The sequence below is a fragment of the Sorex araneus genome, chromosome 9 (assembly GCF_027595985.1).
Source record: "Sorex araneus isolate mSorAra2 chromosome 9, mSorAra2.pri, whole genome shotgun sequence".
In the NCBI taxonomy this organism is placed as follows: domain Eukaryota; kingdom Metazoa; phylum Chordata; class Mammalia; order Eulipotyphla; family Soricidae; genus Sorex; species Sorex araneus.
The window spans coordinates 17,648,768-17,663,188 of NC_073310.1; the positions used below are offsets into that span (position 1 = coordinate 17,648,768).

Genomic DNA, 14,421 nt, shown 5'->3' on the forward strand with positions numbered 1-14,421 from the left:
CAAGACAAACGCCCTACCCACTGTGCTATTACTCCAGCGCCCCCCCATTCAATTTTGTGGGTTTTTTGTTGTTGTTGATGCTAGGGGAACTCTCACAGAACATTTCCTTTTTTATCACCTTGGCCCTGCCCCCTCCCCGTTTTATTTTATTTTATTTATTTTTCTTTATTATTGCTATTTTTAAAATTTTATTGAATCACCGTGAGATAGTTACAAGCTTTCATTTTGGGTTACAATCACACAATGATCAAACACCCATCCCTCCACCAGTGCACGTTCCCCACGACGAATATCCCTGGTATACTCCCCCTTTCCTTCCCCTGCCTCCATGGCAGGCAATATTCCCCATATTCTCTCTCTACTTTTGGGCATTATGGCTTGCAACACAGACACTGAGAGGTCATCATGTTTGGTCCATTATCTACTTTCGCCACACATCTCCCATCCTGACTGATCCCTCCAGCCATCATTTTCTTAGTGGCAGCTTCCTTAAAAATAAAACAGGGAGGGGCTGGAGGAATAGTACAACGGGTAGGGCATTTGCCTTGCACGCGGCCGACCCAGGTTCGAATCCCAGCATCCCATATGGTCCCCTAAGCACCGCCAGGGGTGATTCCTGAGTGCGGAGCCAGGAGTAACCCCTGTGCATTGCCGGGTGTGACCCAAAAAGCAAAAAAAAAAAACCCAAAAAACAAAAAACAGGGACCATGCGTGTACCCCAAACTGCAACATCCCCATTTTATTTTTAAGAAAGCTGCCATATTGTTTCTCATAGAACCTACCATTTTACATTCCCACTAGCAGGGCACAAAGGTTCCACTTTTTCCACATCTTCATGAGCTTTTGTTTTTTGTTTTGGGTGCTTGTGGTTATGCCTGTGCCTCATACGTACAAGGTACATGTTCTAGGACCATGCTATATACCTAGTCCCATTTTTTCCCTATTTTTTTACTTGTCATCCTAGTGGGTGTGAAGTGTATACATTAAATTTTGAGCTGAATTTGAGAATAAGTTGCACATGAAATAATTTTTAAAATGTTTTTTAGAGTCTGGAGAGATAGTACGGTAGGTAAGGCACTTGCCTTGCATGCAGCCAACCCAGGTTCAATCCCTGACACCATATATTGTCCCCTGAGTTCTGCCAGGAGTGATCTCTGAGCACAGAGCCAGGAGTAAACCCTGTTCACTGCTGGATGTAATCTCCCCAAAAAGAAAAATAAATGTTTCTGAATCTCTACTATATCCAGAGCAATATTAACAGTTGGAAGAAATACCAAAGATGAGTAAAACACATTGTTGAGTCTTTAGGTACTTAAATTTATATTTTATGTCTAAATGTATTTGGGAACAAGTAACTCAAATTTTCTTATTTGTCTCCCCCCTTCCTGTCATCGTTGTTTGTTGTGATAGTCAGGGATCACACACTTGGTCATAATGCTCTCTGAAGGTAAATACTTGTTTATGGTACTCACACATTTTTATTTTTTTAATGAATCACCGTGAGGTACAGTTACAGACTTACAAACTTTCGTGCTGACTTTTCAGTCATACAATGACCAAGTACCCATCCCTCCACCAGTGCCCATTCTCCACCACCAATGTTCCCAGTATCCCTCCCACCACCCCCTACTCACCCTCCCCCACCTCTGTGGCAGGCTCATTCCCTTTTACTCTCTCCCTTTGGGTGTTGTGGTTTTCAATACAGACATTAAGTGGCCATCATGTTTGGTCTATAGTCTACCTTCAGCACACATCTCTCATCTCAAGTGGGCCCTCCAAGCATCCTTTACTTGGTGGTCCATTCTCTATCTGAGCTGCCTTTTCCTCCAGCATGTGAGACTGGCTTCCAAGCCATGGAGCAATCCTTCCAGTCCTTATATCTACTATCCTTGGGCATTAGTCTCCCATTCTGTTATATTATATTCCAGAAATGAGTGCAGTCCTTCTATGTCTGTCCCTCTCTTTCTAACTCACTTCACTTAACATGATACTCTCCATGTTGATCCACTTATATGCAGATTTCATTACTTCATCTTTTCTAACAGCTGCATAGTATTCCATTATGTAGATGTACCAAAGTTTCTTTAACCAGTCATCTGTTCTCAGGCACTTGGGTTTTTTTCCAGATTCTGGCTATTGTAAACAGTGTACTCACACATTTTTATTACAGCTCTAGGGTGGCACATTTTAGTTGTGTTGCTTGCATAAACGCTTGATTTCTGTGCATCTGTGACTACAGTTACTTTTGTTTTTCTTTCATAGTACCATGGTTTGAACCAAGAGCTTCACATATGCAAAGAGGTTACATACTTTGTTTCAAGCACCAGTACTGCTGTAATCTTCCTGAGTGTGGAGCAGGGGACAGGGGACAAGAGGAGTTGAATTCACAAACTCACTTTGACACTGAGCCAGATCTGTGATCCTTCACTTAATTTTTCACTGGGTTGTTAGAAAAATCAATCCAAAGACCCTAAATCAAATTTACAGATTGGTAAAATCGGTAGGGGGGATAAAGTTGTTTATTGGATGAAGTTTCCAAAGAATGCAAATAACTTATTATATAGTTCTTTGAAAATTTCCCGGTAAGGATTTTTCCAATCAAGTTAATTTTATAGTTTAGATAGGGATAGTAAACGTATTTTCATGTTCTTTTTTTTTTTTTTTTTGCTTATTTAAAATTGAACTTGGTTAATTCTCTCAAAACTGAACGATCTGGAAAACAGCCTATATTTAACTGAGTTAATTTTAGTTTAGAATTTTAGTGGGATTTTTTTGGCAGGGGTTTGGGATGGGGGAGTGGGTGGTGTTGGCTGAAACATACCTGGCAGTAGTTGAAGCACTCCTGAAATGCTCAGGAGTGACCACTGGCAGTGCTTGGGGACCTTATGTGGTACCAGAGTCAGCTGCTTGCAAGACAAGTTTCTTACTTCTTATGCTCTTTCTGTCCTAAATTTTAATTTTTTATTTGTTTTTATAATTTTGTAGTGTAATATTTGACATAATAAGAAAGGAAAATTTTAAGTGTTAAAGATAAGCATATTTCCAATTTATTTCTTTTTGCAGGTTAAACTTATTAGAAGAATCCTGACATAGTCCTATAATGGCCACTGTTCAGCTCTCTCACTCCATCCAAATTCACAAAGCAGCTAAGGTATTTACCAAGTGTTAAAAGAAAATCAATTACTATTTAGTGAGTTAATTCAGATGACTTTAATCTTTCTTTAAGAAAAAAACATTTTATCAGTTAATTGGCACATAATAGTCTGGCAGAGTATGTCAACATTTTTACCACCTACTGGACTGAGAATGTAAAGGAAATTAAAGGCAGATTCCTACAAGGAAATTTACTTTGAGACATGTTTATTTTATGCTTTTATATTTGTACTTTCTGGAATAAAAGAAATCGGAAGGAAAAAAAGAGGAAAAGGTGTTTAAAGTGAATGTTAGAAATCCACTTCCTGGGCCAGGTAGGGCACTTGTCTTGCATGCAGTTGACCCTGTTTGATCCTTGGCATCCCATATGGTCCCCTGAGCACCGCCAGGAGTAATTCCTGAAAGGAGTAACCCTTGAGCATTGTTAGGCATGACCCCAAACCAAAAAACAAAAAAAAAAAATAAGAAAGAAATTGACTTCCATAAGCAATTTGATAACTTCTGATGCATACCATAATGTAATTATCAGAACTAAAGGAGAAAGCTCTGAGAGAAAAATGGATGCTGGAATCCTGGGGGGACTTACTGGGGCCACAGAACCTTTTTGGATTCACTGTCACTGTCACTGTCATCCCGTTGTTCATCGATTGTTCAAGCAGGCACCAATAACGTCTTCATTCATCCCTGTTGCATTCTAGTGTAGCCCAATGGCGTCTGCTCACTACAGGAACACAAAGCAGTTTGGATTCACCTGAACAAATTTATTTGTTGTTCAGTTGTTGTTTGGATTCAGTTGTTGTTTGGATTCACCTGAACAAATTTATCTTAGTCCATGATGTTTTTAAATAAAGTACTGGTTTATGCATAGCAGACAGGGCGTTTGCCTTGCACGCAGCCAACCCAAGTTCAATTCATCTGTCCCTCTCGGAGAGCCTGGCAAGCTACTGAGAGTATCCTGCCTGCACGGCATAGCCTGGAAAGCTACCTGTGGTTATTCGATATGCCATAAACAGTAATAACAAGTCTCACAGTGGAGATGTTACTGGTGCCTGCTCGAGCAAATTGATGAACAACGGGATGACAGTGCTACAGTGCTACTGGTTTATTCATTAAGCCTAATTGTATATAATTCATAGTTGTATAATATGTAATTATATATAATATATATTTAAAGGGATATTCATCTTTCAGAAGAAGTTAGTAAGGTAAATAAGTTAGACAAATAAGTTAGTTTGGTAAATAAGATTTATGATAGTTAAGTCATATACAAAACAGTATTTACATTGCATACATGTGACAAAAAGTTAGATGATGCAAATGATAAGAATTTAGACATTTTGTAGAACAGAGTAGTTTGTTTATTCCTTGTGAAGGAGATGAGATTCAATGTGAAAAATTACCAATGAAAAGGACTTGATTAGAGGAGAGAGAATTCAGTGAGAAAAATCTAGCATATGCCATGACATGGAATAAGAAATGAACATGATGACATGTTCCAGGGAATAATGAAGAACCTATTTTTATTGGAGAGTTGCACAGTACAGGAAATGAAATTAAACAGGAACTTTAGAAGCAAATTTATATGAATCTTAAAAGCCAGGCTAAGGAATTTATGCTTTATTCTGCAATCAATAGAAAGTGGATTTGATCAGGAGAGTAGGTAAGATAATTGTTTCAGGAATATTAAGCTGTAGCTGGAACAGGAAATATTAAAATTGAAGGAGAACTATTAGGGCAGGGAGAAAGCAGTTATCTTTCTGGCTTGAATCAAATATACTTACCAAGGAGATTCCTGATCTTATTTGGTTCTTAAGTGCTTGCTTTCTGGGATAGGAATAGGGCGGAGGAAATGCTGAGCTGGTATATGAACTGCCACCAACTTGGTGGTTCTTTTTCTCACTATAATTTAACAAACTGACCTTTCATCCAATATCAACAAATCTTTGTAGGCAAACTACCTGAGTTATTTCTCCCAACAAATTTTAAGTGACCATATGATTTTTTCTATTTAATACTTTAAAATACAATATTAATAACAGTAAAAGCTGAATAAGCAAACTTACTATGTCTTTGGCACTATACCAAGGGCTTTATGTTATGATCTCAATTTTATTTTGCAATAGGGAATAAGTTGAAGCACAAAAGTAATTTGCCTATGATCATGTGACTTGACAGCTAAGCTGTCAAATATCTTTTGTCATTAGCACCCTGTCTTATTAAAATAATTTACAATGGTATTTCTATTAACACATCATGGTATTTTCATGAATTGAACATTTATTTAAAAAAAGGGTAACTTCCAACCCCATCAAAAAATGGCGGATGGAAATGAACAGAAATTTTCTCAAAGAAGAAATCCGAATGGCTCAGAGGCACATGAGAAAATGCTCTACGTCACTAATCATCAGGGAGATGCAGACCAAAACAACAATGAGATATCCTTTCACACCACAGAGACTGGCCCACATCCAAAAGATCAAAAGCAACTGGTGTTGGCGCGGATGTGGGGAGAAAGGGACTCTCCTTCACTGCTGGTGGGAATGCTGACTGTGTGTTTTGTTTTTGTTTGGGGGCCACACCCCAAAATGTGCAGGTTTTACTCCTGGCTTTGTGATCAGGGATCACTTCTGGTGGACTCAGGGGACCATATGGGGTGCCAGGGATTGGAGCCAGGTCAGCCATGGGCAAGGCAAGAAGAACCCTACCTGCTGTACTATCTCTCAGGCCCCACTAGACACTTCTTATGTAATGAATTAAAATTAATGCATCTGTCATTCTAATATGGCACATGACTCAAGGCAGATTATGTAATAATTTAAGAATATACATACATGTACACACATGTGAGCTTCAGATGGAAATCACTGCTCATATTGATAAAAATATTGATTAGTATTGATAAAATAATCTTATAAAACTTGTAAGGCCTTCTTTAAATTGATGAACATTAGACAGAGTGGCATCTTGAACTCTCGTGAAACTTCAGTGAGTTTGGTCACTGTGTGGATATGATTGATCGTGCTGAATCCTTTTCAGAAGCCGGCTCGCTCGTCTGGTTGTCCTTCATCTAGTGTTCTGCCTGTTCTATTCAGGATGACACGAGTGAACAACTTGTAGATATCAGACAGCAGGCAGATTGGGGGATAATTGCCGATGTCGTGGATGTCTCCTTTCTTGTACAACAGAACGGTCCTGATGGTTTTCCACTGGGAAGGAACCTTGCATTCAGACAGGTAGCGTGTGTAGAGCCAAGCCAGTGTATTGATGAGTACTGGCGGCAGATTCTTCAGGTGTTCGGGTCTGACCTTGTCCAGACTGGGTGCTGTACGCGTCTTTACGCATGGCATGTCAAAATGGCATGTCGGATTTCGGAAGAGAGGACATTGGGAATGACATATCCATCCTGTGGAATTTGATATGTGGGCAGGTAGACATGGCTGTCAAAGAGATCCCAGTAGAAGTCTTGAATAATCCTCTCCATTGCCTTTCTGGAAGATGTGATAGATCCATCAGGATGTTGGAGGGCAGTCATCTTGGTCTTGTAGTTGGCGAAGGACAAGCGAGTGTTGCTAATACTTTTCCCAGCTTCTGCCGCATCGGCCAACACTGCTGCTCTTCTCTCTTTGAGGTCTTCCTTTATCGCTTCTCTGCACATCTTTGCGAGCTCAAACTTAGCCTCTTATTGCCTGAGGCTCTCGCCAAACCACACTGATGAATGAGCTGAGAGTTTCCAAAGACAGGCATCTCTTTGTGGCTTTCTCACTCTCGGCATTCTTCGAACAGTCATAAAGGTGCTGAACCAGTCGATCATATTCCTTGTTGATATTGTCAAGGACAGCATCTTCCCATGTTGTTGCAATAGTGCCAAAGAGCTCCCAGTTGGTGGTCATTCTGAGAGTTCCCTTCTTAAACTTAAACTTTGCAGACCTTTCTCCCTGCTCTGTGAAGTAGAATTTTGCACGAAGGAGATGGTGGTCCGATCCCGTTTGGAATTTTGGGACAACAGCGACATCGGTCAGGCAAAACCTTCGATTGAATATGATGTGGTCAATTTTATTGTGGAACTGTCCACTGGGAGACTCCCATGTCCAGTGTTTAGATTCGGCCTTTTGGAACTGTGAGTTACCATGAGTGGTATTGGTTGACATAATGAATTCAGACAGTCTCTCACCCTGATCATTCCATTCTAGGCTATAGGTTCCAATGTGGAGTTCTTTGGGCGGCCTTCTCGGTCCTATCTTGGCATTGAAATCAACAACAATGGTCTTGTAGAAGGTGTGGTCTTCTTTATAGAACCTCTCCAGTTCCATGTAGAACGTCTCAATTTCTTCTTCATTGTAGTTGGATGTTGGTGTGTAGACAACAAAGATAGAAACTGCCGGCCTTCGATTCTGTTGAGACTGAAGGAGTCATCGAAGCCCTAGCCAAACAGGGCATTCAAACTCAGTACATCAGTATCCTCCGCGAGCTGTATTACGGATTCACCACCAGGATCTCACCATTCTACAAGGATGTGATCATTGACATAAAGAGAGGGGTTTGGCAGGGTGATACCATTTCACCAAAACTCTTCAGTGCCACCCTCGAGAACATCATGTGACCAGTGGAATGGGAAGGAATGGGAGTGAAGATAGAGGGTCAGCAACTACACCACCTCTATTTTGCTGATGATATCATTCTCATATGGCCAAACAGCCAAGCAGCACAAATGCTGACTGACTTCGACCTCAAGTGTGGAAAGGTCAGACTGCAGTTGAAACTCAACAAGACGATGCTCATGAAAAACAAACTAGTCCCTGATGCTCCATTTGCTCTCAATGGAATGAACATCTCCGAATGCAGCAGCTATGTGTACCTGGGTCGAGAACTCAACATGAGGAACGACTTGGCACCAGAACTGTGCAGGAGGAAGAGAGCAGCGTGGAACGCCTTCAAGAGCATCGAAGAAGTGGTTAAGAGGATGAAGAACCTCTGACTCCAGGCACATCTTTTCGATTCCACCATTCTTCCTGCACTAACATATGCCTCAGAAACCTGGGCCCTACGCAAATAGGATGAGAATGCTATTTGGATATCCCAAAGAGGAATCGAAAGAGCTATGCTAGGAATATTACGTCTCACTCAAGTGAGAGAAAGAATCCGGAGTTCCGACCTCTGTCGACGATCAAGAATCAGGGATGCTATCTCATTTGCCAAGACATCAAAAATCAGATGGGCCAGACATATAAGGCGATTCAGAGACAACCGCTGGACTAGAGTTGTTACTGACTGGATTCCACGGGATATCAAAAGACTGCGTGGCCACCCACCAACGAGATGGTCAGACTTCTTTGTCAAAACCCTGAATGAACAGTTTGAGGCTCTTCCTGTTCCTGGAGTGAGCAGATATCATTGGGCTACACTAGTGTGTGACAGGGACAAATGGAGATGTTACTGGCGCCCGCTCGAGCAAATCGAAGATCAATGAGATGAAAAGTGATACAAGTGATAAAACCTTACTATTTGGCAAATTTTTAGCTTAATTATTGAGAGAAGGTGCAGTGTGGGGCCAATTCAGTATGCTCAGGACTTATTCCTTGTTCTGTGCTCAGGGATCACACCTGGCAGTGCTCATAAGAACAAGTGCATTGATGAGGTCAGCTACATGACATGTAAGTGCCTTAACTGCTGTACTACCTCTTTGGCCCCCAAAGTTCTAGCTTAAGTAAAGTACAGAGGTGTGGAAATGCATGGTAATGAAAAAACAGATGAACAGTGGTTTCACGTGGGTGGAGAACAGGATGCATAAGAGGGTTTGGAACTTGTGATAGAGAGGAAAGGGTGAGTAAAGCAAAGACAGTTCTCAAATTTTACACAAAATTGCTTTAACTCTAGGGGCTGGAGTGATAGCACAGCGGGTAGGGTGTTTACCTTGCACGCAGCCGACCCGGGTTCGATTCCCAGAATCCCACATGGTCTCCTGAGTACCGCCAGGAGTGATTCCTTAGTGCAGAGCCAGGAGAAACCCCTGAGCATCGCCGGGTGTGACCCGAAAAACAAACAAAAAAAACTACTTTAACTCTATTCTGTATGAACACTAGGAATCTTTTGATAAAATTTATATTCTTTAAGGTGAATTATGACTATAAAGAATAGATTGAATCAGAGGAACTTTCGGTAATGAAGTCAGGGACTATAGGGAGAAATGAGTTTTCCTTAAGTCTGTCCAACTCAGAAGGGAAATGAGAAAACATATATAAGAATTCTTTTAGGATTAGTAGGATTTAATGATTGGATATGGGCTATTAATGAGGAAGAGAAGTCAAAGATGGTTCAACTCTAGACTGGATGATCAGAATAGATATTGGTTCATTTGTCCGACCCTTTTAGCTACCTGTGAAGGTTTTCGATTTTAGATCTTAAAGAAAGTATTTCCATTATGTCTGTGGAATGAGGGCTGAATGTATCAAGGACTGAATATGCTAAGGAATTCTAATTTTATTCATTTACCTCCCTAGGACACAGTTTTTCCATCTCAAGTCAGTAATGAGCATGAATCATTGATTATGGTGAAGAAACTTTTTGCCACTTCTATCTCATGTATAACATATCTAAGAGGCTTGTTTCCAGAGAGCTCTTATGGAGAACGCCGTTTGGATGGTAAAACTCAACTGAATGCTTTAACTATTGTAGTACTTTTCTATATTTGGTAGAAATAAACCTTTTATATTTCATAAAATGTGATAATTAAGTTATGAAACTTGCTCATCTAGGTCAATTTGTTAATTCCTTTCTCATTTTAATTTCACTATTATACATAGGTGGTTTTGCCTATGGGAACCTGAATAGATACCGAATGACAAACTAAGGGAAAAAAATGTATGTGAACAAGCTCAATAATTCTAAGCTATATCTATAAAAGAAGCAGCCAGGTCAAAATATACCTGGATGTAGATTCTGTATCCAATTGGATTTTGGCTTTCTTGAGGTATAATTTAACATTGAGTAAGTTCTATGGAGTCAGACTAGAAAAAAACATCAACTCTTTCTGTTAACACATATAAATATTCTATGAAAAGTACTGGAAAAAATGTGCCAAACCCATTTGTTGATTAGCCGGGATATCAAGCAATTATTCTTCTTATCAGCTTAGTTCTTTTTTCAGGTCCTAGTCTTCTTTCCTTTCTTTTATTTCTGTGTCCTTAAACTTATGATCTCATTGCCTTATGCCTTTCTGGTTCCTTTCCTCCTTTTATATTAGGACTTAACAGTTTTTTGAAAATTTTGTTGATTTGTGCATAAAGTAGGAGGCAGCACTTGGAAAATAAATATAAAAAGCTACAAGCTTCCTTGAAAAATGTTGTTTTTCGAAATTGAACCTCATTATAATTTCTCGGACTGGAGCAATAGCACAGCGGGTAGGGCATTTGCCTTGTATGAGGCCAATCCGGGTTCGATTCCTCTGTCCCTCTTGGAGAGCCTGGCAAGCTACTAAGAGTATCCTGCCCATACGGCAGAGCCTGGCAAGCTACCCGTGGCTATTCGATATGCCAAAAACAATAACAACAAATCTCACAATAGAGGCGTTACTGGTGCCCGCTTGAGCAAAATGATGAACAGTGGGAAGACAGTGCTACAGTACAGTGCTATAAATTCTCATATCTGTATTTAATGACTCACCTTAGTTTTGGTCTAATTCTTTTCTTTTCTTTTCTTTTTTGTTTTTGGGCTACACCTGGTGGTGCTCAGTGATTACTCCTGACTCTGCCCTCAGGAATTAATCCTGTTGGTGCTCAGGGGACCATATGGGATGCCAGGGATTGAACTTTACCATGTTGTACAGTGCAGGCACCCTACCCACTATACTGTCTTTCTGACTTCTGATTTTATTTTCTTAAGCAACAGTAAATTTATAATGCATGTTATTTACAATCTTGACAACATCTTTTGTATTATATCCTTTTTTAAATTTATAGTATATAAACCTGTAGTGCTAAATATGTTTATTTGTAGCATATAAATTCTGTTTCTCCTCTTGTTTGGAAGGAACATAGAATTAAAAAAAAAAAGACATGCTTGGCCCAGAAAGTTAAGTCACTTGCTTTGCATGTGGCCAACCCTGATTCGATCCCTGGCACCACATATAGTTCCCTGAGCATAGAGTCAGAAATAAGCCCTGAGCATAGCCAGGTATGCTGCATCACCTCCTCAGCCCCCTGACACCCCGCCCCCACCTCCACACACACACACAAAAAGAAAGAATAAAAAGAAAAAAAGAAAAAGAGGCATTAGTAGACTAGAGATATAACTCAGTGTTAGAGCACTTGCCTTGGATATGTGAAGTCTGGGTTCAATCCCCAGTACCACATAATCCCTTCAAGCACCACTGGAGTGACTCCTGGACACAGAGTCAGGAGTAACTCAGACCCAGGTGTGACCTCCTCACAAAAAACAAAAACATGTTTGAGGCAATTAAGCATTCATTGTATGCCATTTTTTACCTTAGACTCAGGAGAGAGATTCTTTCTAGCTTCGTTTTTGGAGACAGTTTTTTTTTTTTCACCTCAAGGAAATACATTTATTTTTAGTGAATAAAATAAACCATAGAAAGAATAAGTGACAGATTCCCCTAGGCAGTAGGTTCTACTTTTATTTCATGTCAAGTTTTGTAGTATTCTCTCTTTTTTTTTTTGCTCTGGGGTCAATTTTATTTTTATTTATTTATTTTTAAATTTTATTGAATCACCATGAGATAGTTACAAGCTTTCATGTTTGGGTTACAATCTCACAATGATCAAAAAGCCATCCCTCCACCAGTGCACATTCCCCACCACCAATATCCCGGGTATACCCCCCACTTTTCCACCCTCCCCCTGCCTCTATGGCAGACAATATTCCCCATACTCTCTCTCTACTTTTGTGTATTATAGCTTGCAACACAGACACTGAGAGGTCGTCATGTTTGGTCCATTATCTACTTTCGGCACGCATCTCCCATCCCAACTGGTTCCTCAAGCCATCATTTTCTTAGTGATCCCTTCTCTATTCCATCTGTCTTCTCCCCTCCGCTCATGAAGCAGGCTTCCAGCTAAGGGGCAATCCCCCTGGCCCTTGTATCTTCTGTCCGTGGGTGTCAGCCTCATGTGATGTTATTTTATACTCCACAAATGAGTGCAGTCCCTCTATGTCTGTCCCTCTCTTTCTGACTCATTTCACTTAGCATGATACTCTTTTGGAGACAGTTTTAATGGAAGTTTTTGTCTCCCTCTGAATGTTTTTTAAAATTAATGATTTTTTAAAAATTTGGTGTTTGGGCCACACCCAGAAATTCTCGGTGGTAACTCCTGACTCTCACTCAGGGACCATTCCTGGTGGTGCTCAGGGGACCATATGGGAAGCAAGGACTGAACCCAGGTCTGCACGTGCAGGACAAGCACCCTATCCACTGTACTATCTCTCTGGCCTCTTCCTCTCAATGTTTATATAACTGCAAAGGCTAAGTTCCAGTGCTACTCCCCAGGGTCAGTCAATCTAGAAACAAGAGGACTGGCTTAATGCAGTGCAATGCTGCTTGGGCTCAGAAGTGCTAGGGGTCACAAAGGCCACCTCTGTGGTACTTGAGGGCTATTAGGACCACATGAAGCAGTACTTGGAGTTTCCTGGGTTCCTCCAGGCTCTGTCCTGGGGCCAGGTGACTCAACTCCTTTATATTTGGTTTCATTTGTACATAAAATGTTCACATAACTGTATTATGTGTTTACTATTCTTACTTGCTCAAAAACACTCAAAACTCATTTGCTTAACATCCTTTTTTTTTTCCTTGTTTTTTTTTTTGGGGGGGGGGCGTCACACCTGGCAATGCACAGGGATTACTCCTGGCTCTGCACTCAGGAATCACCCCTGGCAGTGGTCAGAAGACCATATGGGACTCTGGGAATCAAACCCAGGTCGGCTTCGTGCAAGGCAAACACCCCACCCGATATACTATTGCTCTAGCCCCACTTAACACCCTTTTTGATAGTATTTGAATGTAATAACAACATAGAAAATAATTTCTATCCTTCTGTAAAGGAGAGGTAAAGTTGATTTTAGGATAGGAAAGCAATGTTGGAAAAATGATGTGACTTAGGCAAAGTCATATATGTATCAGTGATTACTTTTAAATTTATATGAAAAACTCATAAGACTCTTAGTATGCTAGAGCACTAAAATTCCAGATGAAAATTAATATTTTCTATCTGTCATCCCGTTGCTCATCAATTTGTCTGAGCAGGCACCAGTAACGTCTCTCATTGTGAGACTTACTTGTTACTGTTTTTGGCATATCCAATACACCACAGGTAGCTTGCCAGGCTCTGCCGTGCGGGCGCGATACTCTCGGTAGCTTGCCAGGCTCTCTGAGAGGGGAGGAGGAATCAAACATGGGTCAGCCGCGTGAAAGGCCCAACCACTGTGCTATGGGTTCCAGCCCATAATATTTTCTATAATTTTTAAAAAAAATTTTCCTATCTTTTTTCATTGAGAGGGAAAAATAACAGAAAAAGAGGTGTCTGTTTTAAATTGAGAGAGATGAGCTTAGTAATCTTATGATTACAGAGAATTCAGTAGAAGCAAATAAATGACACAAATTGATTTTGCAGCAACTCAGCAAACTCAGTTTTGTGCTATAAAGGAAGAGACTATATACTTTAATCAAAATCAGATTGAATCAACCTGTGATTTAAGAAGATACTTAGATATTGTAAATTTTTATATTATAAAACTAAGTTAAGTTATATATATAAAAGAGCTAAAGAGATATTCTTAATTAGCATGAGCAATTTTTGTATAGTAGTCATTTAGTAAATGAAAATAGACTGTCTTTCTGTTTTGTAGGCCTCAAAATAAAAATCCTCCAAGATGATAAAAAATGCCCTGGCTCACTGCATATTATCAAATGGTAAGTAAATGAAACTTCACACAAGTTTTACAAGATTGGGCTGGAGAGATAATACAGTTGGTAAGGTGTTTACAATATGTCGCCAATCTGGTCCTGTATACCCTGAGCACCATACCCTGAGCACCACCAGGAGTGATTCCTGAGCACAAAGCCAGGAGTAACTCCTGAGCACAGCCAGGTGTGGCTTAAAAAGCAGACCAAAATAAGGCATATAATGTTATTTTACATGGCTGAAATTAACCCTCACACTTCGACAAGATTATTTCCTTAAAGACATTTCCCCCTTCTTCTTTCATCTTAAAAAAATAAAATAAATGGGGCTGGAGAGATAGCACAGCGGGTAGGGCATT

General features: G+C 40.2%; 1 protein-coding gene across 1 annotated transcript in view; it reads left to right on the top strand.

Annotated features, from left to right (window-relative positions):
• The first annotated feature begins 3,100 nt into the window (after positions 1–3,100).
• The window catches only part of HORMAD2 (HORMA domain containing 2), an 83,787-nt gene continuing 72,466 nt past the window's right edge, over positions 3,101–14,421 (top strand). Inside the window, exons 1-3 of the mRNA XM_004615541.2 lie at positions 3,101–3,151; positions 9,651–9,792; positions 14,008–14,071. Coding sequence (XP_004615598.2) covers positions 3,101–3,151; positions 9,651–9,792; positions 14,008–14,071 — 257 coding nt within the window. The remainder of the gene's footprint in view (positions 3,152–9,650; positions 9,793–14,007; positions 14,072–14,421) is intronic.